This window comes from Terrapene carolina, unplaced genomic scaffold (genome assembly GCF_002925995.2).
Source record: "Terrapene carolina triunguis isolate 2854851 unplaced genomic scaffold, T_m_triunguis-2.0 Scaffold68, whole genome shotgun sequence".
Taxonomy (NCBI): Eukaryota; Metazoa; Chordata; order Testudines; family Emydidae; genus Terrapene; species Terrapene triunguis.
This window is the reverse complement of record NW_020664419.1, coordinates 35649353-35674990: the sequence shown is the minus strand read 5'-3', so window position 1 is coordinate 35674990 and position 25638 is coordinate 35649353. Positions and strand designations below refer to the sequence as shown.

Genomic DNA, 25638 nt, shown 5'->3' with positions numbered 1-25638 from the left:
ACCGCAATGAGAGAGAAAATAAAAAGAAAAGGAACTAACATGTCAATATCAATATCAGCTAGTTCCTATCCACTTGTTTAGACGAGCCATATCAGATCTCAGAGAGCAAAACCAATTCCATATGGTCAGATCACTCCAAAGACATCTCCTTTTACAAGGGAGGAGGTGGCAGATTTGTGAGGAATTTTTCTGCCTTCTGAGGGGAACTGAATGATACTATCTTGTCACCATTCTTAGTATGGAGTGTTGCCAGGTATTTAATAAGATACTTCAAGTCCATCTTCCTGGGCAATTGTTTTGCTTGGTTAACAGCTGCCCTCCTTGCAACCACATCACAGGCATAATCTTGAAAGAGCAGTATTTTAATTTCTGGTTCTTGCTGTAACAGCTCCTTCTCCATGCCCAACCCATCTGGATTTCTGCAATATAAGCTCCTTAGTGGTAAGGAGATTTCATGAACTTCACCATCAATGTTCTAGGCCAACATCCTGGAACTGGCTTGGGGCCCACTCTATAGCAAAACAAAAATCTACAAGCAGATTCAACAACTTAGCAGTTTAGAGACAAATTCAAAAGATTTACCTTTCTCTAGTCACACAGGGACACCCAATTCTAATGTTACATCATCTAGATCAGGGTGTCTCAAACTTCATTACACGGCGACCTCCTTCTGACAACAAAAATTACTTTATTGACTCCAGGAGTGGGAACCGAAGCCTGAGCCCACCCGAGCCCACTGTCTTGGGCAGGGGGCTAAAGCCGAAGCTTGAGCCTCACTGCCCTGGGACAAAGCTGAAGCCCGAGGTCTTCAGCCCCAGGCACCCAGGGCTGATGCCCTTGGGCTTTGGCCTTGGGCGGTGGGACTTGGGCCCCAGGTGGTGGGGCTCGGACTTTGGCCCCGGGCTCCAGCAAGTCTAAGCCAGCCCTGGCAACCCCATTAAAATGGGCTCACGACCCACTCTGGGGTCCCGACCCACATTTGGAGAATCGCTGATTTAGATCAATTAGCTTGGTCTTACTAGTTTTGATATTATTACAGTTCTTCATAAACTGTAACTTGTTCCCTTTGAGATCATCTTCCACTTCAGAAATTCTGTGTTCAGCTTCATCCATCTGTCTGGATAGAGCCTGTAGTATACTCTGAATCTCAGTCACGGTGATCTGTAGAATGTAGACTGTAGATTTAATGTCAACAGTGTCTGCAGCCACCTGTTGTAGTATAGCCATCAGTTGCATTCCCATCAGGCTCAGGCACCATTTTTTTGTCTGGGTGGGGACCTCTGTTTTTTCAGTGCTTTCAGAGTCAGAGAGGAAGATGCAGAGCTAGAGAGTATCTTGGGGGTTTCAGTAGCCGAGCACAATATTTCTCAGGGTTGGATGGTAAATTTTAGGGGACAATGATTGGGGATTTCCCATGGCCTGCATCAGAGTTCAAGCAACCTTGAACTCTGGTGTCCCAAGTTGTTTAGGTTCTTCAGAAAGTAGTGTATAAACAGAATGTACCAGTTATCAATTCATATCTCAAGAAGCTAAATTATGAAAGCAATGAATAATCTAGTTTAAGAATTATACTTCCAATTGCTACTAGAACAAACATTAAGAACAGAACACATACACCAGAAACATGAAAATGCTAAGCATCTGCCTTGTTTGAGTGACAACATGAATGTCTTCAGGTTCTGTAATGACTACGTGAAATAGCAGGAAAGTTTATAAATACAGCTCAGGGATTTAACTAATTACTATTACAGAGATCTTTTCAAGTCGGGCAAACAACATTTAATGTCAGTGCTGGAAATATGACCACCACCTATTTTAGAGCAATGTTAGCTTCAGTCATACTTCATATGGCAACCAAGAAACTACACAGGCCATGTCAGTTTAATCAAATTATAATAGTCAGTGCCACAAACCAGTCAGCAATCAGAAAGGCAAAGCTATCATTTTGTCTAATATCACAGCAGCACCTACATCCTGTGGAATAATATAAAAATATCCTATACTAATCCCAACAACAGTACAAAAGTTAATGTAAACAATTTATAGCAAAACCATTTGCTATTATGGCTCAGGTCTGGGTGTATTTTCCCCAATAGAATAATTTACTTTAGCAGTAAGCAATTAGTGAAACACACATTTCTCCCCTTGGTTAGGGTCACTATGATCCCCAGAAAAGGCAAGAAGCATGCAAAACCTAACTGACTCAGTTTTAATTCTTTTCTGTTCAGTTCCTTAGGTCACCTCTCATAATTTGGTTTTAGAGCTAATCCTCAGTAAACGTTTTATAAAGCAATAGAAGCACAAATAAACTGCTTAGAGGAATCAGAGACCCTATCAATCCACTATGACATCTTCATCATATTAAGACTGTGAAGATCTGGAAGGAAACAAAAAGGATGTCACGTTCCATAATTAGATGAAGATGGCACATGGGTCACAGAAGCATGAAGAGCATTAATCAGACTTTTTAGATTTATTCTTCTGATGAATATGTACATATGACCGTTTTGGATCCATTTAAAAAGATCTTTCTTTTACAAAACCCTAAATGAATAGGGGGAGATGAGAGAAGCGCTGACAGGAGAGATCCCATAGGCAATTTAAAGAGCCAAAACCCCACATCTTCCTATTTCTAATACAAATATAAATAATTGGTACAACAACATTTCTATAAACATGATAACTGATTTTTCAATATTCTGGCACAGATTATACAATTCTCAATTCTAACATACTAGATGCCTTCATAACTGGTTCTACATCATTACTGAAGATTCTTTTGTCTATTCCTATCAGAAAGAATTGGTATACTAGACCAGATCACAGGTCCATCCAGTCAACTATCCTATCTCTAAATGGGACAGAGGAAGGGGAAGGAAACAGCACAGATTAGTGGTTGGCCTTTAGTAGGAATATTTATATTCCTAAAATATTTATTTATCCTGACTAATGTACCTGTGGATGTTCTCATCTTACATTTTTGATACCTTCTTGGCCTCAATTATATCTTGATGGAATGAGTGCTACACATTAACTCATTTATTAGCATAAATGAGTTTATTCAAAATGACATTCAAAATCCATAGTTTTATCCTGCTTGTGAAGTTAACAGCAGGAAAGTTTGATAAAATTTGAAGTTATCCATCATAAAAATATTGTATCATATCTCACTTACTATTACATTTCACAGGGATATTTGTGTGGTGCTGTGAATATACAGGCCATTCTAGCCAGCTACATACATTCAGCCTCCTGTTAGGTGGAGCAACATAGCCAACCATAATATAGCAGACTGCAGTCAAAGGGGGCTATGTGTTAAGGACAAAAGGAAATCTCCAACTCCTATTAAAACAGCCATGGGATTTTTGTGCTAAGATTTCTCAATCACCTAAAGAAATTGTGAACTAAGCATCCAAATCCTCTAGGCAGCTTTGAAAATCTCAGTGCTAATGTTCTCGCAGAGCAGACAGATCCTCAGGTTTGTCAGGTTTCATCTAAAATACCCATACACAATTAATTGCACGGAATTCCATTTATCTGCCAAATTTATCTTACCAAGATTTGAAATTGTAGTTCCCAGAAGTATTTCCCTAGAGTGCAATTCTCTCAATATTTCAAATACAAGAATTAGACCACTGGATTCTCCCACCTTAGGGTAAGGATCCAGGTACAAAAATATGTCATCCTCCTCTCCCCGCCATGATTTCCTGTGCATCTAGCATAGTCTTAACGAGACTAATTTTCTTACTGCTCGAAGTAACATAAAATATAGTATTGTCCAAGCCACACAATCATGATTTAGAATTCATATTATTCATTCTAGACTCTTGTTTTAAGTGATTAATAACTTCCCTTCCTAAATATGACCTTTGGTAGTGTCACTTCCATAATAATTCTAATTAAAAATTAAGCTCTTCAAGAATGCAGTCCAGGTTTCCATTAACTAAAGTCTTATCCTGTAAATCCTTTCTGAAGTACATAAATGGGAAGCCACCAATCCAACTGAAATGTGAAAGTTGTTTTCTGTTGCTCGTGAATAGCATAATATTTGTGATTGAGTTTGCTCATTTTCACAAGTATTAAAAAGAGCCAAACTAAATTGTATTGCTGGATTTTATTTATTTGGTACTGCTGTTACAGGAAACATAAATGTCACTGCACAAGCAATTTTGTTTTAATCCAGCAAAGTCACTGTAGTATAAGACAGCCAATTTTGACTATTTTTTCCAATGAAATGAAACTCAATTTGTAAGATTACCAATCCAGAACTTTAATTATTGAGCTTCATTAATATTTTTTATTTATTTTTTTTAAAGGATAATTTTCCTTTACCAGACATGACAGATTCCTTTACCAGATTCATAGCCACCATTAAGAAAAAAAAACCAACATTATAAAGTCAGTATTTTTTACCTGGCTGGCTAAATTAAATATGCAAAAATTTGGTTTGAAAAATATGATAGAACATCAACACAGTTCACTAGATTTGCCAATAGAGTAGAAAGTTTTTACATCGTTAGCAATATTTTACATAACTAGATATAAATCAAACTACAACAGATGAAAAATTAAACTCGCTGTTAGACATTAAAGGCAATCTTGAACAATTCACCTAATTTCCTTGGTATGAGTAAGTGCAAATTGCCTGGGAGTTTTATTGTAAAAGAAAAACTGCTAGTATAACTAAGTTAAGTCTTTAATCAAAGAAGTCATGAATATATAAATTTATATAATGTGCTAAAATACTTACACAGAATTCTTTCCTTTACTTGCGAAATATGCGTTTTTAAGATCAACAGTATTTAAATTAGGAACTGAATTACACCTCTACCCCAATATAACGCGGTCCTCGGGAGACAAAAAATCTCACTGTGTTATAGGTGAGACTGCATTATATCAAACTTGCTTTGGCCCTCCCTGTTCTTTGTTCCCTGACCGCCCCCGTCCCTAATCATCCCCAGGACCCCACCCCCTACCCAATCCCCCTGCTCCCTGTCCCCTGACTGCTCCGACCCCTATCCACGCCCCCCCACCCCGACAGGCACTCACCGGCAGTGGCGGGAAGCGGAGCAGCCCGGCCGCAGCCTGCTTCACTCCGCCACCTCCCAGCCGCGGCGCTCCGCTTCCCGCCGCCGGTGAGTGCGGGGAAGTTGGGGAAAGGACGCCCCCCCGCACTCACCTGCGGCGGTAAGCGGAGTGACGCGGCCCCAGCCTGCTCCACTTCCTTGCCCCGGCCCCAGCCGTGTCACTGGGGGGAGGGGGAGGGGGGGGGCTGGGGAAAGGTCCTGCAGAGTGGAGCTGGCTGGGGCCGGGCTGCTCCGCTTCCCGCCACCAGTTAGTGCGGGAAGGTTGGGGAAAGGACGCCCTCCGCACTCACCTGCAGCGTGAAGCGGAGCGACGCAGCCCCAGCCCACTCCACTCTGCCAGCTCCCAGCCACGGCGCTCTGCTTCCCGCTGCAGGTGAGTGCGGGGAGGTTGGGGGAAAGGACGGTCCCCCGTACTCACCTGCGGCGGGAAGCGGAGCACCGCGGCTGGGAGGTGGCAGAGTGGAGCAGGCTGGGGCCAGGCTGCTCCGCTTCCGCTGCTGCCGGTGAGTGTGGGGGGAATCCCTTCCCCCAAGCCCCCTACCCCGAGCGACACGGCTGGGGCCAGGGCGAGGGAAGCAGAGTGGGCTGCTCCCGGCCCCCCGCTAATCCCCAGGGCCCACTCTGGGACTGCGGGGCCCCCAAAAGTGCCCCCCCCCACAACTCCTGCCTCCTAGACCCTGGGGGAGAGCCCCTGACCACCCCTGAGACCCTCTGCCCCTTATCCAACCTCTCGGCCCCGGCCTGGCCCAGCACCATCAAAACCTCAGATTTCCTTTTGAACCGAAATACTGTGTTCTACAAGGAACAATACCTACTTTCTATGAAAGGAGGGCAAGAAATAGCATAGCTGCAGTATTTACTGCATCTGTGAAAGATCAAATTGAGATCTGATTCCCCTATTCTCAAATAAGCCGACTGTCAGACTGCCTAGTTTTGAGAACTGCTGAACTGGAGGGACGTCTCAGTACAAAAAGGCACCGCAAAATGGACACTGTACAGTCCCTTTACCAAACAGATTTCAGATCACTTAAGGAGTTAAACTGTTAGCTCAACAGCCTAACACCTGCATTATGCTACCACATGATGTACTGGAGTCAAAGTACAACAACTGCTCCAAAGTCTCTTGTACATCCAACAGCCTGTATTATTATGTGACGGAACCTTGGCCACTTCCAGTCAGGCTTCAGATCAGTGTAAGTCAGTAGTTTTTACCTGACTGGCTAAAAAAAGTATGAAAAAATTTTGTTTAAAAATATGACAGAGCATTAACACAGTTCATTTGCTAGGATGAGTTTGTATAGTTTAAAAATCGAGAAAATTTTGATTAACGAATTAGATTAAAGTTTGATCTAGGTTGGACAACTGAATACCTTCTACTGTCTAGCATTCACGCCAGGAAGACACTCAACTGGATCAATAACCTCTTACTGCAAAGAGAGAAAAGGTTATTGATACAAGGATTCATTACAGAGACTGTTCGGATTCTAAATTGCAATAATATAAAAAGATAATTGTAGAAAACCACATTTTCCTTTAATACCTATAGCAACATTTTTTTTCCCATTGCCAGGGTAATCAGTATACAAACATCCTTGTACTAAACTAAGTGACTGAAACAACAGGTTTATCAAATACTTACAACACATCCTAGAAAAAAATTTGAACGAGAAATTTGCAAAACTCCAAAGAGAACACTTCAAAGATTTAACTTAATACAGCTTAATTGTTATTTCTAATAAGAGAATCATCTTAAGAGGCACAAACATTCAAAAACAACCAGCAGCATCTGGCTAAACAGATGCTGTAATGCCAGTGTTTGTAAATTGTAGATCACAATAACTGTCGTGGGATTTCTTTTTATTAACTATTTATTAAACTTAACAATTTTACTTTGTTTATTTATTTTTTACCAAGCATAAGAAGAAATATTGGGTATTTTATAGAAAATAAAACTTTAAACAGTAAAGAAACTAGTTACATGCCAATGACATCTTCTCAGAAATAGGTTTTTTGCTATAATTATCTTTGCAGGCTGGAAAGCTTTTATACTATCTGCCTAATTGGACTATAATAAAGACTCTAGAGTGAGGCATATATCAGAATTACTGTACTGATAAAACAAAGTAACATACTTGTGCCAGTTTCCCCATCTAGAGAATGAGGATAATACACATCCCTTCATTGGTGCACGTGTGTGATCGGAGTTCATATAGCATTCTGAAAATGTTTGCGCTATTATTTATTGCAGGGTGATGATGATAATTAAAAGTAACCAAGCATTATAGTTTGACAGGGCCCTTTTCAAATACATATAGCTCAAACAACTGTTGTGCTAAAAATTTCCATGTTCTCAGCCCAAGACAAAACCTTCCTTGAGAATTTGAGCAAAAACTTTTTATGCAGTGTTTTTGTAGCCATGTTGGTCCCAGGATATTAGAGAAAAGGTGAATGAGGTAATATATTTTATTGCACCAACATCTAGACCTGAGGAAGAGCTCTGTGTAGCTTGAAAGCTCGTCTCTCTCACCAACAGAAGTTGGTCTAATAAAATATATTACCTAACCCACCTCATCCAACAAAGAGTGGAAATCAACCACACAATTTTGCAACCTTTTTTGAAAAACAACTACTCTGCATGAGGTAGAATCCTGAAACTGAATAGGGACTTAGCTCCTAAACAGTTAATTTTCTTTTAATTTACTTTGTGCATATATTGGATTTTTATATATATGAGAATGGGATGGGAGGGGTGGGGTTTAAACACACTATCCCTTAATGGACTTTGTGCACATATGTGTAAACCGAGCTGACATTTTCATTCAGTGTATGATATATCTTAATATATTGGTTCTGTGTATGTTTTGCAAACAAGTTTTATGAAGTTTCCTCCAGGAAACTCTTCTATGGCTCCCATTATCTAATGGTACCAAGATCTCTTTTTACAGCAGTTTCCCACGGTAGGAAAGGGTAAGATGGATTGGGTTATGCCACGCCAAAAGGAAGAAATAAACTTGCATAACAATCTCCAGGACCTAGCAGTCTAAGGCCTTGTCTACACTGCCACTTTATAGCACTGCAACTTTCTCGCTCAGGAGTGTGAAAAAACACCCCCCTGAGTGCTGCAAGTTTCAGCGCTGTAAAGTGGCAGTGTAGACAGTGCACCAGTACTGGAAGCTGGAGAAAACAAGTTTATGTTAAAAAATCAAAAACCACAGTCCTTCAATTAGATTAGGAGAAAACTCTCAATATAATTCCCATCAAAAACAGAGATAATCAAACATAAAAATCCTGATATTTGTGAATTAAAACACACTCAGAATAAAAATACTTAAGAATACACACTTTTAACCTTCTTTATACATCAAAGCATCAAAAAAGACCATAGACCCAATTAAAAAGATACTTTACAAATCAACTATAAAATTAATAAAGTTATGACTTCATAACAAGCAAACAAGCTCTAGATTCCATGAATAATAAAAGAACACTTGATTTTCCATGTCCTGTTTGTTCACCTGATCTCCCTAAATTGTCCCAATTTTGTTTGCTACAGTATCAGCTTGGCACATGACTGATCAGGATTTTCTGCAAAAGAAATCCATTTGTACTTTATTCCAACTTGGACTCAAAGAACTTCTTGAGCTCTTGCTGAGATATCTTTAAAAATACTCAGGTGTAGACATACCAGACTAAACCTCTTAATCTGAATACGGAGCCCAAACATCCTAAATTAACATTAGCTAATTCCTACAGGTTATAACAGAGTTTATGACCATACCAAATACTCCTCTCTAGCTCACATCAATGGGCTGCTTATCTGTCATTGTAAGCAGTTCCAATGACATTCCATCTTATAAACAGTTAAAACCTTAGCTGGTTTAATATGGCATAGCTTCAAAGGGTACGTCTACACTTACCTCCGGGTCCGACGGCAGGCAATCGATGTTCTGGGATCGATTTATCGCGTCTTGTCTAGACGCGATAAATCGATCCCGGAAGTGCTCACCGTCGACACCGGTACTCCAGCTCGGCGAGAGGAGTACGCGGCATCGACGGGGGAGCCTCCCTGCAGCGTCTGGACCCGCGGTAAGTTCGGACTAAGGTACTTCGAATTCAGCTACGTTATTAACGTAGCTGAATTTGCGTACCTTAGTCCGAAGTGGGGGGGTAGTGTGGACCAGGCCTAAGGAAGTTAGCACCCAACTCCCATTGAATGTCCCACTGAAATCTTTGCCATAGACTTTAACATGTATAAAATGGAGTGTTAACTAGGTTGTTGAATACCACTGCATTATCTACCTGAACAGTGGGAACTGAATCTTGCTGTAAATAACAAATCAAAGCTGAGAACTATTTGAAGCACAAAGAGTTTAGTAATAAAGTAGTTAGTGAATCAATCACAATTACATCAAGGAATGAAATTGCTCTTGATAACAGAAAAAGCAGTTTACAAAATGTTAGGCCAGATTCTAACACACGATGTCTGTCCAAAAAAATATGCTACTGAACAAGGAAAGCAGTAGGAGCTTCCAATTTACCTGGCAATCTATATTGAATAACAGAGGAGGAAGTGGCCTATTCTCAATAGTTGATTACTTTTGTAGTGCTAAGTAATTTTTCCTCTGTTGATACTTACACCTTCTTGTCAACTGTTGGAAATGGGCGATGTCCACCTTGATTTCACTGGACTCGTTAGCACTACAAAAGTAATCAACTGTTGAGAATAGGCCACTTCCACCTTAATTGAATTGGCCTCCTTAGCACTGACCCCCCACTTGGTAAAGCAACTCCCATCTTTTCATGTGCTGTAATATATATACTGCTTACTGTATTTTTCACTCCATGTATCTGATGAAGTGGGTTTTAGCCCATGAAAGCTTATGCCCAAATAAATTTGTTAGTCTCTAACGTGCCACAAGGACTTCTCGTTGTTTTCACTAAACAAAGACACTCCATCAGAGAAGTAGATCGCATCATGAAACTAACCACCCAAATACCCCAAGAGAACCAAATAGGAGGTGGTAATTCCTCAGGTAAGATGAACCAGGACCAGGGAGCATTTGACCATCAGGATCAAAAGCTTGAATTTGGTCTAATTTATAACTTTTAGTCTAGTGATCAGGGCATTCACCTAGGATATGGGAGACCCAGGGGTCTCTAGAATGAGTGCATCTCCTGTTGAAGCTGTTTCACTTTGTATACAATACTTGAATAGTCATTGGACAGGCGGGGAGAGAGAATTATTCTACAGACAGGTCATCCACCTGACGGGGGAAGAATCGAGACCAAGTCCATGTTTCACTGAATATTCAGTTATTTATATAAAGTGGAACAGCTTCAGCAGGAGAGATTGAGAGAGACCCGCCTCAGAATAGCCTATAGCCTGATGGTTAGGATACTCACCAGGATAGGGGAGACCCTGGGTTCAAATCCTTGTTCCAGATGGGAATTTAAACCTATGTCTCCACATCCCAGGGGAGAGCCAAAACCATTGAGCTAAATGTTATAAAACAGGTGGCACTATCATACCTTCTCCTCTTACCCACCCCAGTCCTTTTGGCAATTTTGGCAACCCTTTGTTTTCCCCCTGGCCAAAACTGTTCAGCAAATTTGTGTTAAATTTGTGCATAGTTTTGGGTCAACCAAAACTTCATTTCTCAGTGAATAAACTATTGGTCTGAAAAATTTCACTCAGGTCTAGTCTGAACACACACATATGTGACGACCACAAACAGCTAATAGCAGTAATTTGTTTTGTATTAAATTATAATGAAATTTTTGAAAAAAATAAACAATATATGAAAATTGCAGTAAAACAAGTAAATTATATTTAAAAGTGCATCTATGTATGATTAGCATACTATGTATTGACATCACTGTCATACAATATTATAGTTACATCACATCACAAATACGTCACAGTTTGATGGATTACAATTAAAATGGGAATCACTAATCAAGCTTAACTGTGGTTTAAAGCTGGAGTCCAGGCCACACTAAGCTGAACAACATCTAAAGACTGTTTTTCTTTTTCTCTTCCATAGGATGTTGATCAAATATCTTGCTGAAAAATATTTAAGGATCTTATTAATGACGTCTAGGCAAGCACTTTTAAACAAAATGAAACCATCAGTAAACATACCAAACTATTTTTAAACAAATGGTGTATTTGCTACAGAGTTGAGTTGAAGAGATTTGGCCTGTAGGTGTTGTTTGGAGACCCATGAATAGATTAACTGTTGTTCCTTGGCAATCTGTCTGTGTGTCTAACGTTATTCTAATTGCACAGCTGGGAAGAATTAAATATATTAGGATTTTAAGGTTGGCCAAAGAAATTCCATCAATCCAGTGTAGGTCAATGAATAATACATTAACCTACAGTGTCCCAAAGCCTTAGTTAATGCAGCCGGACAAACAACAAATCTTTCCTTCTCATGATGCTCGCCAACTGCCTTTTTGCTGTAAACGTCTATCATTTTTAGGCTTACACAAAGGAGAACAATGGTAAACCTAGAGATTTATTCCTTTAATTACAATCAAAATTTTGTAATGGACTAGCAAAATTGTAAGATTCAATCTGCTCAGGCAATCGATATATAATTTCCATCTCCTTGTCTCAATGCCATCCTGGGCCATTAAATCAACTGGAACTATCCCTCACTATGGTTGCTTCTCTCACAAAACAGATTACAAAGTGAAGTGTCACAGTTCAGGGCAACTGCACTGTATTTCCCCCCCATCCCCCTCCATGACCTAACAAGGGCACCCACTCTAGATCTCCCAGTTCCTCAGCTATCATCTTTCTTAGGTGGAGACCTGCATCTTTCTCCCTCCTGACCAGGATATTTCCTGGCTGCACAGCTCCTTTCCTGCACTTTGATACCGCCAGCAAAAGACGAACTGCCTAAATAGGCCTATTTAGCCTTCTCTTTAGAGACTGTCAGCAATGTAATTACCCACAGTTATAGGTTACCACACAGCCTTTTCTGAGCAAGCACATTTATTATTACAGGAAAAACATATTAAAATAATGAAAGAACTGACATGCATGCTTAATAAGATGACCAGAGATTACCCCAACTCCAAAAAGGGCTTTGGCACATGAACAATCTTTCAAACCCCACACAGGGTTTTTTCTGTGATCATATGTTCATAACAGCTTTTGCTCAGAATAAACACCTAAGTTTTATGGGACCTTAGTGGGCCAAAGACCTTCCACAATCATTCCCTAAGGATTGTCCCCCACACCTTGGACTAGATGTCTTGTCCATTTGCTGGATCAGAAACAAGGCACCAAGTCAATTTAAACTCAGGGTATTTAACCAAAAGTCCTTTCTTTGTCTTCTGGTCCCTAGAGAATGCATTATAACCAGTATATGCAAGCCTCTGCAGGTGGTGATACTTCTCTGGAGGTGTTACAACCTGAGTGAATTTGCCTAAACAATGCCCACTGCTCTCAGTTCCTAGAGGAACTGTCGCTACCCCTCCTCATGGAAATATATACAATTCCTGGCCCACACGGATATATAAACTAGTCATTTAATACAATGGACTCCAAAGATATTAAACTTATTCAATAATGTTTGTCCAGGATATTGCAGGAAATTGTCATAGTAAGAAGGAGGGCATATTGTGCCACTCTCTCAAGGCTTGAAAAATGTACCAGACATCTATTCATCACTGGCTGATATGAAAGAAAGAAGGGGGTGGGAAGGGGAAAGGGGAATTGGATTCTTAAATAATACCCTAATGAAAATCCCAGTATGTTCCCCTCCTCCCCAGCTGCACAAGGTCAGGGGAGGGGATGAGGATGGAGGTAGATTCCCACCAGGTTTACTTCTCCTAGAGTCTGCTTAGGAGACTTCATATTTTGTATTGTTCTCAACATTGCCAATCCCCTGGGTTTCAAAGGCACAAGTCAGGCTCCCAAAGTCATGAGATTGACTTAAAATAAAGTATGAAGTTCTTTTTATTTGCCTTCTGATTTCTAAGCTTTAGAGGGCATTCTCCATGTTTTCCATGTTTCCCCACAACCATAAGGCCTAGAAGTTTAGTTTTCATTAAAAAAAATTGAGATGGTCAAGTAATCACTTGATTCCAAAAGCTGGGACAAAGAAAATTCTAAATATTGCAAGACTCACAATAAAATCAGACGGCATGACCATGTTCTTAACCTTATTCATGTCACAATCACAACAGCTACAGCAAAAAAAGTTTTCTGGGAATTACATTTTATCTGAGAAAATAAATTTTGAGAAAATCTAGGTAAACATATTTAAGATATACATGACTAAAAGAGCTGGAGCAAAAATACAACACAGACAAATCAGACTATTTAAAAATAAACTATTTTTATAACCAGAAAATTTCAGATTGGCAAGAACGGCTAACAACTGATATGACAAAAATTCAGCACACTGTGGATCTGTCTGCGGGTATTTGCAAAGTTTACTTTAAATCATTTTTTAATGGTGCACCCAGTGAGCAATAAGTTAGTCTCATTTAATGGAAAAGTGCACATAATGGAAATAAACATTAAAGCCCTAATCCTACAACTGAATCTACATGGACAGCCTCTTGTACCCATGTGGAGTCATACTGAACTCAAAAGAAGCTTCTCTTGATGAACCTTGTGGTCCCTTCTAACCTTATGGTTCTATGATTCTTGTGTATGACAGTGTTGGGGTTTAAGTTTCCACCACCAGTTAGGAGAGGTGGTTGTGATATCCTCAGAAATCTTATTAGGTAACAATCAAAAACCTTATGATTTTATTAGCAATATTTAGATCTGAGGATTTACATCTTTCTACAACTGATTCATTGCCTACTTGCCCTTTTGGTTGTCAGTCAACATAAGTTACAAGAACCAAGGAAAGAGAAATAAAAGGATTTCTGCCTTTCAAGAAGTTACATTTCAAACCTAATGTATTTCTAGAGGAAATTACCTTCACAATAACACCCCTGGCAATATCCTGAAGCAGGACTGAAAAATGTAATCTTTGCAGTTCTATATCCATAGTTTAAAAAAAAAAAAACCCTTTCCAAATAAAATTAAGGGCTCAGAATGTTACAGTGAATTCAATTTTTCAAATCCTTTTTTTAAATAGATAAAATTTGAATAGATCCAGCAAAGGCACCATGCAGCATAAGAATTTGACAAGTTTGCTTCAGTGACAGAAAGACCACAACACATATTGTGTAGAATGGACAGATAGTGTGAACCAATATTGAAATAACTTATCCCTTTACATATCTTGGGTCAAAATTCTACTCTCTGATTCATGTGGTGGACCTCATCTCTGACATTCTGCTCTCCCTTTACAACTAGGCCTTTCACTGACTTAAGTGGGAGTTTGGTAGAAAGGGAGTATCAGAGGTCTGCCACACAAAAGAGAATTTTGCCCTTAAATTATAGAGTTATTTTTCTCTTCTGATTTTAGAGAGTATCAACCTCATTTTTTATTTCACATTTAACACCACATGCTGTGGATGAGAGTAGGAAATGGTGGCTATTGGGGCTCTGATAAATGAGGATTCCAACAATTCCAATTTTACACTATATGAATAACTACTTTGAAATAGAGAGACAAGGTGGGTGAGGTAATATCTTTTGTCGGACCACCTTCTGTTGGTGGAAAGACAAGTTGTTGAGCTTCACAGAACACTTCTTCTGGACTAGAAAAGGTAACCTGAGAGTCACAACTTTTTAAACAGATCACAATATACTAGATTTTCATACAGTTACCCCCTTCCTCCCTATGAGCAATTGGATAAAGTAAGAGACTAGATGGGGACGTGACACACACCAATACAACAGATAATCTAAAACAGGTTATGCAGCATAGAGTGTGCCAGGACTGGGATATGGCAGTCTGACTTAGTGGTTAGAACTGGAGGACAGGAGTGGGAAGCTAGAGCCACATGCCAAAGCCAGAATCAGGAAACAGAAATCAAGCCAAAGGTCAGAGCTAGAGTCAGAAGACAGTCAAGGGAGCAGGACGTGGAAAGGGCAGCAGCAGACTGGAATAGTACAGGAACAAGGCAGGAGCAAGGCTGGGAACAAGGCAGCGACACGAGCAATTGCAGCTGCGGATGAAAGCGCTGAACAGCCAGAAACCTCCTGCTGTGCTTAAATGCAAACCTGTTGGCTCCTTCAGTCAATCAGGTGGACTGACCAATCAGGCCATTCTGCCACAGCCCAGCTGGATTCATTAACCTGCGAAGGCTGCACCAGCTGGCCCCAGAATCAGCTGAGGGAACTCTCCCACTGTTAGGAACCGTTGGGTTATGATGGATTTTCGAAAAAACAGAGGCATGGAGAGACGCATCAGATTGGATGACCCAAATTATGTTTTCTGGCCCTAATATGCATTTATATGAAAACTTTTATCATTTAATTTTCTTAGGCCAAAAACAGCATCATAAATATAATAGCCCTAGTATCATATAATATAAAAATCAATAAATGTAATGTAATGTAATATAATAATAAATAATAATAATATATGGAGATATACCTATCTCATAGAACTGGAAGGGACCCCAAAAGGTTATCAAATCCAGCCTCCTGCCTTCACTAGCAGGACCAAGTACTGATTTTTTGCCCCAGATCCCTAAGTGGCCCCCTCAAGGATTGAACTCACAACCCTGGGTTTAAGCAGTCCAATGCTCAAACCACTGAGCTATCCCTGCCCCCACATATGTCTGTGCATAAAGTAAAAGAATCAAGGTATATTAGGTGTAATATATATAATATAGACATAGCTGTGTGTGTGCACGCGCGCGCATCTATTAACTATATTATAATATATTTCCAACTCTACATGCTGGAACAAATACCTATTCACCCCCAGTCTAAATAAATTAGATTTGGGCAAAGATTTTTTTTCCAATTATTGTCTATGTATACCTAGGAATATATGGTTTATAATGTAACAGCCACAATAATATTCATAACATAGAACAGCTGGAGCTTGTTCTTCTACATTTATTCCTGTATTAGTCTACAGTACTATCAAAAAGGAGCATTTTCAGAAAACATAACCAGGGCTGTTTGACTCTCTCATAGAGCTCTCTACCAGCAACATAAAATAACCAATACACGACTAACTCATCTTAAATAAAGGCCCCCAAAATTTATAGGTTAGACACATTAATATATAGATATGCTAAAATTATATTACAAGAGTGTATCAAGGAACATGTTGACATGAAAGTAGTGATATTCATTTTAATTTAGTTTCAAGAGAAAAAATAGCAAAACATATACTATGATCTCTGTGATAGCAGATGGACCTCTATAGCTCTTGATTCCTGATTTATGACTGCATCCATTTTTAAAGATCTGACATCTAAATTACAGTATTTCATGATATTTACCTTTTTGTTATACATTATGTTTCATAATTGTCCACAGGAAATACTATTACATTTCCTGATAACTCAATAGCACACAAGAGTTATATAATATTTTACCTATATGTGTAGAGTTAAAACAGTACAACCCCTGTAGTATGGACATAGTTATAACAATATATAGGTGCTTTATACCAGTATAGCTATACCCATATGAGAAGGGAAATATTCTAAACTGGCATAAGACATAGGGTGACCAGGTGTCCGGTTTTCGACCGGAACACCCGGTCAAAAAAGGATCCTGGCCGCTCCAGTCAGCAGTGCTGACTGGGCCATTAAAAGTCCTGCCGGCGGTGCTGCGGAGCTAAAGGAGACTAGTCCCTACCTGTCCTGTGGCACCACACTGTGCCCCGGAAGTGGCCAGCAGGTCCGGCTCCTATGTGGGGGGGCCACAGGGACCCGCACACTGCCCGAGCACCGGCTCCGCACTCCCATTGGCCGGGGGTAGTGCCTGTGAGTGAGAGCAGCACGCGCCGCGGAGCCTCCTGCTCCCTCCCCCACGGCTAGGAGACAGATCTGCTGACTGCTTCCGGGGCGCAGCACAGTGCCCCAGGATATGCAGGCAGCCTGCCTTAGCCCCACTGCGCCACTGACCAGGAGCCACCCGACGTAAGCCCGCGCCCCAACCCCAAGTCCCAACCCCCAGCCATGAGCCCCTCCAAAGCCGAGCCCCCTCCTGCACCCCAAACCCCTCATTCCCGCCCCACCCCAGAGCCTGCACCCCCAGCCCAGAATCCATACCCCCTCCTGCACCCCAACCCCCAGCTTTGAGCCCCCCCAAACCCATAGTCCCTGCCTGCATCCCCAGCCCAGAGCCCTCACCCCGCCTGCTCTCCAGCCCAGAGCCCACTCCTACACCCTGAACCCCTCATCCCCGGCCTCACCCCAGATCCCTCACCCCCTCCTACACCCCAACCCCCTCATCCCCAGCTCCACCCCAGATCCAGCACCCCCAGCCCAGAGCCCTCACCCCTCCCATACCCCAACCCCCTGCCTCAATCCGCAGCCCTCTCCCACATTGCGAATCTCTGGGTCCCACCCACCAGCCTGGAGCCCCCTCCTGCACCCCAAACCCCTCATCCCCAGCCCCACCCCAGAACCTGCACCCCCAGCCAGAGCCCTCACTCCCTCCCCTACCCCAACTCCCTGCCCCAGCCCGGAGCCCCCTTCTGCACCCTGAACCCCTCATTTCTGATCCCACCCTGGAGCGCCCCCCCGCCCCATTTAGAGCCCTCACTCCCTCCTGCACTCCAACCCCTTGCCCCAGTGAAAGTGAATGAGGGTGGGGGAGACGAGACACCGAGGGAGGGGGAATGTAGTGAGCGGAGGGCGGGGCCTCGGGGAAGGGGTGGGGCTAGGGTGTTCAGTTTTGTGCTATTGGAAAGTTGGCAACCCTAATACGACACCTTTTTATTGACATAACTGTCCACACTAGGTGTTGAACATATAGAAATATTTTAGTTACAAAAAAAAAAAATCACTCCTAAACTGACATCATTATACTGATACTAAAATTGCATAAATCAGGCTTCTAACTTTAAGAGCTATTACAACAGACAATTTACTTTCCCTTTCAGCGGTAACATTGTTAGAAAAAAATCCTTCAAATGTACTGAAGCCTTTGAACAACCAGCATAGGCTTTCGATTCACTCTGAATAAATGGAGCAGGCACTCTGTCTACCTCTATGTTTATGGAGCACCTATCATAATGGGGCCCTGAACTTGAGCACAGCCTCTGGGCATGACACCACAAACAACAGGTGTTCCCATTATGAGTAAAATGAATAATTTATGCTCTGAACTGCTGCTTTGTGTAAGCGACACAATAGTGTCACATTTACAGCACAGTGTAATTGCACTCATTGTTAAAATATCAACAAATAATTATTATACTCAGTAGCAGAGCAATCTATTCCCCCCAAGGATAAGTGCTGGGCTTCTGTGCTTCAAATCTTCTTCCCTAATTTGTATGGACTATTACCATAAGAGATCCATTTTCTACTTGCTTTCTCCACCAGTCTGTCTAAACAGAATCACATACACTGTGCAAAATAGGAAAAGTTTAAAAGCTCTATTTTGAAGAATAAAGTTCAGATGTCATTCTGTTATTCTTCTTAGTTTTACCCTCCATAGCTACAGGTATGAAAATATCAGTAAATTGAAAATGGCTTTTTGTTTTTTTGTAATGCCATACATGTGAAAAGCCTAAAAAAAAAAAAGCCCACTTGTTTACTGTGATGCTGGCTGACCAGGCACCAGCTCTTGCCAAAGCTTTCGGCCTCAGCCAAGCACTGACAAATTCATCATAGGAAACCAATCTGTTTCACTTGCGTGTTAATATGCTGATGGGTGTTGAACTTATAACAATGTGTTTAGACTTTATGAAATGCTCGTACATTTTTTCCTGCATTAATCTCACTTATTTTATCTTTATCACATGCTGTAAGGTAATATTTAAGTTTTTGCTTTATAACTAAGCAATTTTTTCCCTGAAACTGTCAACTTTTCAGAAGGAATCATCTCCTGCTCATTAAGAAGGCTATCAAAACTAAATGGGCCATTGTAGAACATCACAACAAGACTTTGGTAATTGCCCCTTCACACCCATGAAGAGGCTACATGCAAAAAGACTTGTCCCATCAAGCCTGAATTCTGGAAGAAGGAAATAAAGATATTGAACAAAACATTTTTTCATCTCTTTTGCTGTTTTGACTCTCACAGAGCTGGAGCTGGGAAACAGAAGCAGAGTTCCTGAGGGTCAACCTAGGTTGGCCCTTGTCATGCTGTCTGGAGTGGCTCACCAGTCAGGGCAGACTGTCAGAAAACAAGGGCAGACACCCCAAACTGGTGGTATGTTCTGTAGTTAGATTTCACCAAGCAAACAACAAATGTGAACTCCTGGATCATTATATCAGTCTTACCATGGAGTCACAGACAGTCCCCTTAGCCTCTCCAGTCTATCTTCTAACCCAGACAAACTGAACTTTGTGATAAAAGTTTATAAAAAAAAACAAAAATCACACCACATCAGGTTTCTCCCCATCCCAAAAGATCAGTCTCTTATCACAGATCAATTGGTACTCCAGATCTTACACCAAAGACAATGCTGGCAGATTTATTAGCTAAGAAAAAAAAAGTGAGAATTATTGAGATATTAAAGCAGGTAATTTGTAACTCCAAATGGTGGCAGTGATATAATAAACTGCCAGTCTCCCAAAAGTCTTTTCAGGGTATCCAGTCTGTCTCTGGGGATCCCAACTTTGCATCTGGCACACTTCCCTGTAAGAGTCCACCATCCTTTCTTGAATCCATATTTATAGCTCCTTTACACAGAAAGGAAGCTGAGAGTATCTTTACTCACGTGGCTTTTCCTTTGATGTGAGAGAGAGAGGAATGCATTTTGAATCTCTGACCTCCGATCATTATACACAATGACCATTTGCTTTGAAGCTAGCACTCTTCATTTGCATTCCATAAGGCTTCATTGGAGTTTGATGGGTTATTTACTCACAGGCCTACACACAATGTAAATGTTTGCTATTGCATTGTACAGGAACAGATAAGTGAGAACAAGACAAGTAACAAAACACCCTATACACTCTTTTGTATTCAACAATTACTTTGATCTATCCAAATAGAAAGTAAATTGGCCTGGACTGACCTGGTCAGCCATCAACGCAGCCCTAAAAGACATTTAGTGCTAACAAAAACAACAAGGAGTCTGGTGGCACTTTAAAGACTAACAGATTTATTTGGGCATAAGCTTTCGTGGGTAAAAACCCTCACTTCTTCAGATGCATAGAGTGAAAGTTACAGATGCAGGCATTATATACTGACACATGGAGAGAAGGGAGTTACTTCGCAAGTGGAGAACCAGTGTTGACAGGGCCAATTTAATCAGGGTGGATGTAGTCCATTCCCAATAATAGATGAGGAGGTGTCAATTCCAGGAGAGGAAAAGCTGCTTCTGTAGTGAGCCAGCCACTCCCAGTCCCTATTCAAGCCCAGATTAATGGTGTTAAATTTGCAAATGAATTTTAGTTCTGCTGTTTCTCTTTGAAGTCTGTTTCTGAAGTTTTTTTGTTCAATAATAGTGACTTTTAAATCAGTAATAGAATGACCAGGGAGATTGAAGTGTTCACTTACTGGCTAAGCTATCTAAACTCCTACCTGCCACAGGGGGCTACAACAGTCGGACCCTCAACTCATCTAACAACATTGTCAATCTTTCCAACCACACACAGCCCAGCAGAAGAGTCTGTCCTATCTCGGGGACTCTCTTTCTGTCCCACCATCCCCACGAACATGATACAGTTCTGCGGTGATCTGGAAGCCTACTTTCATCGTCTCCGACTCAGGGAATATTTTCAACGCACCACTGAACAGTGCACTGGCCCACAGGAACCCTCCTACCAACACTACAAGAAGAAGAACTCTGCGTGGACTCCTCCTGACGGTCGAAATGACAGACTGGACCTCTACATAGAGTGCTTCCGCAGACGTGCACAGGCTGAAATTGTGGACAAACAACATCACTTATCCCATAACCTCAGCCGTACAGAACGCAATGCCATCCACAGCCTCAGAAACAACTCTGACATTATCATCAAAGGGGCTGACAAAGGAGGTGCTGTAGTCATAATGAACAGGTCGGATTATGAACAGGAGGCTGCCAGGCAACTCTCCAAGACCACATTCTATAGGCCACTATCCTCTCATCCCACTGAGGAATACCAAAAGAAACTACACCATCTGCTCAAGAAATTCCCGGCTACAGTACGGGAACGAATCTACATGGACACCCTCCCAGAACCCCGACTACGGGTATTCTATCTGCTACCCAAGATCCATAAACCCGGAAACCCTGGACGCCCCATCATCTCAGGCATTGGCACTCTTACAGCAGGATTATCTGGCTATTTGGACTCTCTCCTCAGACCCTACGCTACCAGCACTCCTAGCTAGCTTCGAGACACCAACGACTTCCTGAGGAAACTACAATGCATTGGTGTTCTTCCTGAAAACACCATCCTGGCCACCATGGATATAGAAGCACTTTACACCAATATTCCACATGAGGATGGACTACAAGCTGTCAGGAACAGTATCCCTGATGAGGCCACGGCACACCTGGTGGTTGAGCTTTGTGACTTTGTCCTCACCCACAACCACTTCAGATTTGGGGACAACTTATACCTTCAAGTCGGTGGCACTGCTATGGGTACCCGCATGGCCCCACAGTATGCCAACATTTTTATGGCTGACTTAGAACAACGCTTCCTCAGCTCTCGCCCCCTAGTGCCCCTCCTCTACTTGCGCTACATTGATGACATCTTCATCATATGGACCCACGGAAAGGAGGCCCTTGAAGAATTCCACCTGGACTTCAACAATTTCCACCCCACCATCAACCTCAGCCTGGACCAGTCCACACAAGAGATCCACTTCCTAGACACTACAGTGCAAATAAGTGATGGTCACATAAACACCACCCTATACCAGAAACCTACTGACTGCTATACGTACCTACATGCCTCCAGCTTCCATCCAAGACACAGCACGCAATCCATTGTCTACAACCAAGCCCTAAGATACAACCGAATTTGCTCCAACCCCTCAGACAGAGACAAACACCTACAAGATCTCTATCAAGCATTCTTAAAACTACAATACCCACCTGGGGAAGTGAGGAAACAGATTGACAGAGCAAGACGGGTACCCAGAAATCACCTACTACAGGACAGGCCAAACAAGGACAATAACAGAACACAACTGGCCATCACATACAGCCCCCAGCTAAAACCTCTCCAGCACATTATCCACGATCTACAACCTATCCTGGAAAATGATCCCTCACTCTCACAGACCTTGGGAGGCAGGCCAGTCCTCGCTTACAGACAACCCCCCAACCTGAAGCAAATACTCACCAGCAACTACACACCACACCACAGAAACACCAACCCAGGAACCAATCCCTGTAGCAAACCTCGTTGCCTACTCTGTCCCCATATCTACTCTGGCGACACCATCAGAGGACCCAACCACATCAGCCACACCATCAAGGGCTCATTCAACTGCACATCTACTAATGTTATATATGCCATCATGTGCCAGCAATGCCCCTCTGCCATGTACATTGGCCAAACCGGACAGTCCCTCCGCAAAAGAATAAATGGACACAAATCAGACATCAGGAACGGTAACATATAAAAGCCAGTAAGTGAACACTTCAATCTCTCTGGTCATTCTATTACTGATTTAAAAGTCACTATTATTGAACAAAAAAACTTCAGAAACAGACTTCAAAGAGAAACAGCAGAACTAAAATTCATTTGTAAATTTAACACCATTAATCTGGGCTTGAATAGGGACTGGGAGTGGCTGGCTCATTACAAAAGCAGCTTTTCCTCTCCTGGAATTGACACCTCCTCATCTATTATTGGGAGTGGACTACATCCACCCTGATTGAATTGGCCCTGTCAACACTGGTTCTCCACTTGCGAAGTAACTCCCTTCTCTCCATGTGTCAGTATATAATGCCTGCATCTGTAACTTTCACTCTATGCATCTGAAGAAGTGAGGTTTTTACCCACGAAAGCTTATGCCCAAATAAATCTGTTAGTCTTTAAGGTGCCACCACACTCCTTGTTGTTTTTGTAGATACAGACTAACACGGCTACCCCCTGATACTTAGTGCTAACAGATTACTACAACTCTGTCACCTTTTAAAACCATAGATTGTAACTCATTTGTGCATATATGTTTGCGTGCTTTAACCTGTAAATAGCTCTCTCATTTCTTTTTCCTAGTTAATAAATCCTTAGTTTACCACAGGATTGGCTACACATGTTGTCTTTGGTGTGAGATCTGAGGTACAAATTGACCTGCAGTAAATGACTGGTTTCTTAGGACTGAAAACAACCCAAATATTTTGTGATCTTTGATGTATGGCAACAAGCTATCACTAACTGGCAAGACAGACTGGAATGCCCACGGGAACAGTCTGTGACTCCATGGTAAGACTGTTAGAGTGCTTCAGGAGTTCACGTTTGTTACTGGGTGGTGAAATCTAATTATAGAGCATACAACCAGCTGCCCTGCTTTTTGATAGTCTGCCCCGAGGTTGGCACTCATGGACATGAATCACTCCAGACAGCCTGAGATATATTAAGAGATTTTAAATTTTCTGTCTGATACAGTACATACCCGTTCCTTTGCTTACATATGGGGGCTTGAAGAATTTCACAGCACCATACAAGTTGACTATAGTTCCGCCTTTAAGATGATTCAGAGGAGTGTATGTGTATTTTGGTGCAACAGGCTGGAAAAAGACAATAAAAAAGTGGACACATATGAAAACATTACTTCAAAAAAAATCAATCCAAAATTATTTCTTTTAACCTTCCCGCACCAAATATTGTCCTTTTCTTGCCATTTTTTAAAAAAAAATAAGCACTATCTAGTCTAGTCCCCTCAGGTTTTAGAGCAGGAGTCTACCTTATTCATTTTAGGAGCTCAAAATAAATATGTCCACTACCCACAGGCAGCAAGCAAGCATGAGGAGATATTTGATTTTCACTCTCCTATTCTTTCTGATTGTGTTTTCCTTGTTATAAATATAAACTAGTCAATTCAACTTATTTGAATGTGTCTGTCACTATGTGAATGCAAACAGTACAAGCACGACAAAGCACACATGAAAATATCTTTTTAATCGATTTTAACTTTATCCATCGCCCTGGCATCTGAGGTCATTTTATAGATGCAGTAGTAATCTGATAAAATATTTTTGTAATTCTTCTTTGCAGAGATCACAACGCATCATTACTGCTCTTGAGTCTCAGGGTACATCTAAACTACCCGCCGGATCGGCGGGTAGCGATCTATCTATCGGGGATCGATTTATCGCGTGTAGTGTAGACGTGATAAATCAATCCCCGATCGCTCTCCCGTCGACTGCTGAACTCCAGCTGGGCGAGAGGTGGAAGCAAAGTCGACGGGGGAGCGGCGGCCGTCGATCCCGCGCCGCAAGGACGCGAAGTGATTCTAAGTCGATCTAAGATACATCGACTTCAGCTACGCTATTCTCGTAGCTGAAGTTGCGTATCTTAGATCGATCCCCCCCCAGTGTAGACCAGGCCTCACATCTCCTGCAACAGTAATCCAGAGAAATTTCTCTAGCTCTTAAGATTTTTGAACCTCTGAGGTACTTGAAGGCTAGCTCAGGGCTCTGGCTTACTGAGCATCCCCCCACATAAAGTCCCACAATGTGCCTGCCAGCTCCTTTCATGAACAAAAAAACAACAGTTCCCCCAAATTAATTGAAGATGATAAAAAAATTCTACAATTTTTTCCTACAAAAAACATAAAATGGACACATAGATGAAAGACCCAGGTCATACCTCAAAAAGTTAAATCTCCAAACTGAGGGTGGGAGATGGTGGATCAGTGAGAATGCTGTGTGATACTTTCAAAGAATTATATCCCTTCTTTAAAAATATCTCACACACAACATTTCCACTCTGTAGGTCTACGGATGTTTCAAACAAAAACCAATCACTGCAATAGGCAGCGTTAGATGGAGGCCAGTGTCCAATAAGAACCAAGTTTTGTTTGTTTTTAAAATCAAAGGAAAGTAGAGATAGCTCTAACTTGTGAAAAGCACAAATATAGGCTCACGGAGCCTTCACCTTCACCTTCAATATCGTGGTGCGGAATGCGCGGCAAACACAGATCACCATCTAATTGTTGCCCGTATGGTGTTGATGCTCCAACAAGCAGGTAAGCCCTCTGGATGATGAAGAAGTTTGACATCGACGCACTCCGTGTGCCAGGTTTAGCCAACAGATTTTGTATTGACGTCAGCAACAGATGCTCAGCTCCAGCTAATCTGCCAGACGATGTGGATGTTGCCGGGTCCCTGTTCACTTCTACCCTCAACCAATCTGCCCAGCAGACAACTGGCTATCGGCATCCAGCACGCCGACCATGGCTACCAGAGGAGGCCTTCCAAATAATTAAATTGAAGGCCGCAGCCCGCCAACGTAGTGATAAGCACATTCATAATCAGCTGAAGCAAAAATTTAACACCGTGGCACTCTGCGTTCACGAGGCATATTATACCAAGTGGCGGAT

General features: G+C 41.7%; 1 protein-coding gene across 1 annotated transcript in view; it reads right to left on the bottom strand.

Moving 5' to 3' along the window:
* The window catches only part of POT1 (protection of telomeres 1), a 149973-nt gene that overhangs the window by 75749 nt on the left and 48586 nt on the right, over positions 1 to 25638 (bottom strand). The window contains exon 7 of the mRNA XM_026648918.2: positions 23710 to 23824. Coding sequence (XP_026504703.1) covers positions 23710 to 23824 — 115 coding nt within the window. The remainder of the gene's footprint in view (positions 1 to 23709; positions 23825 to 25638) is intronic.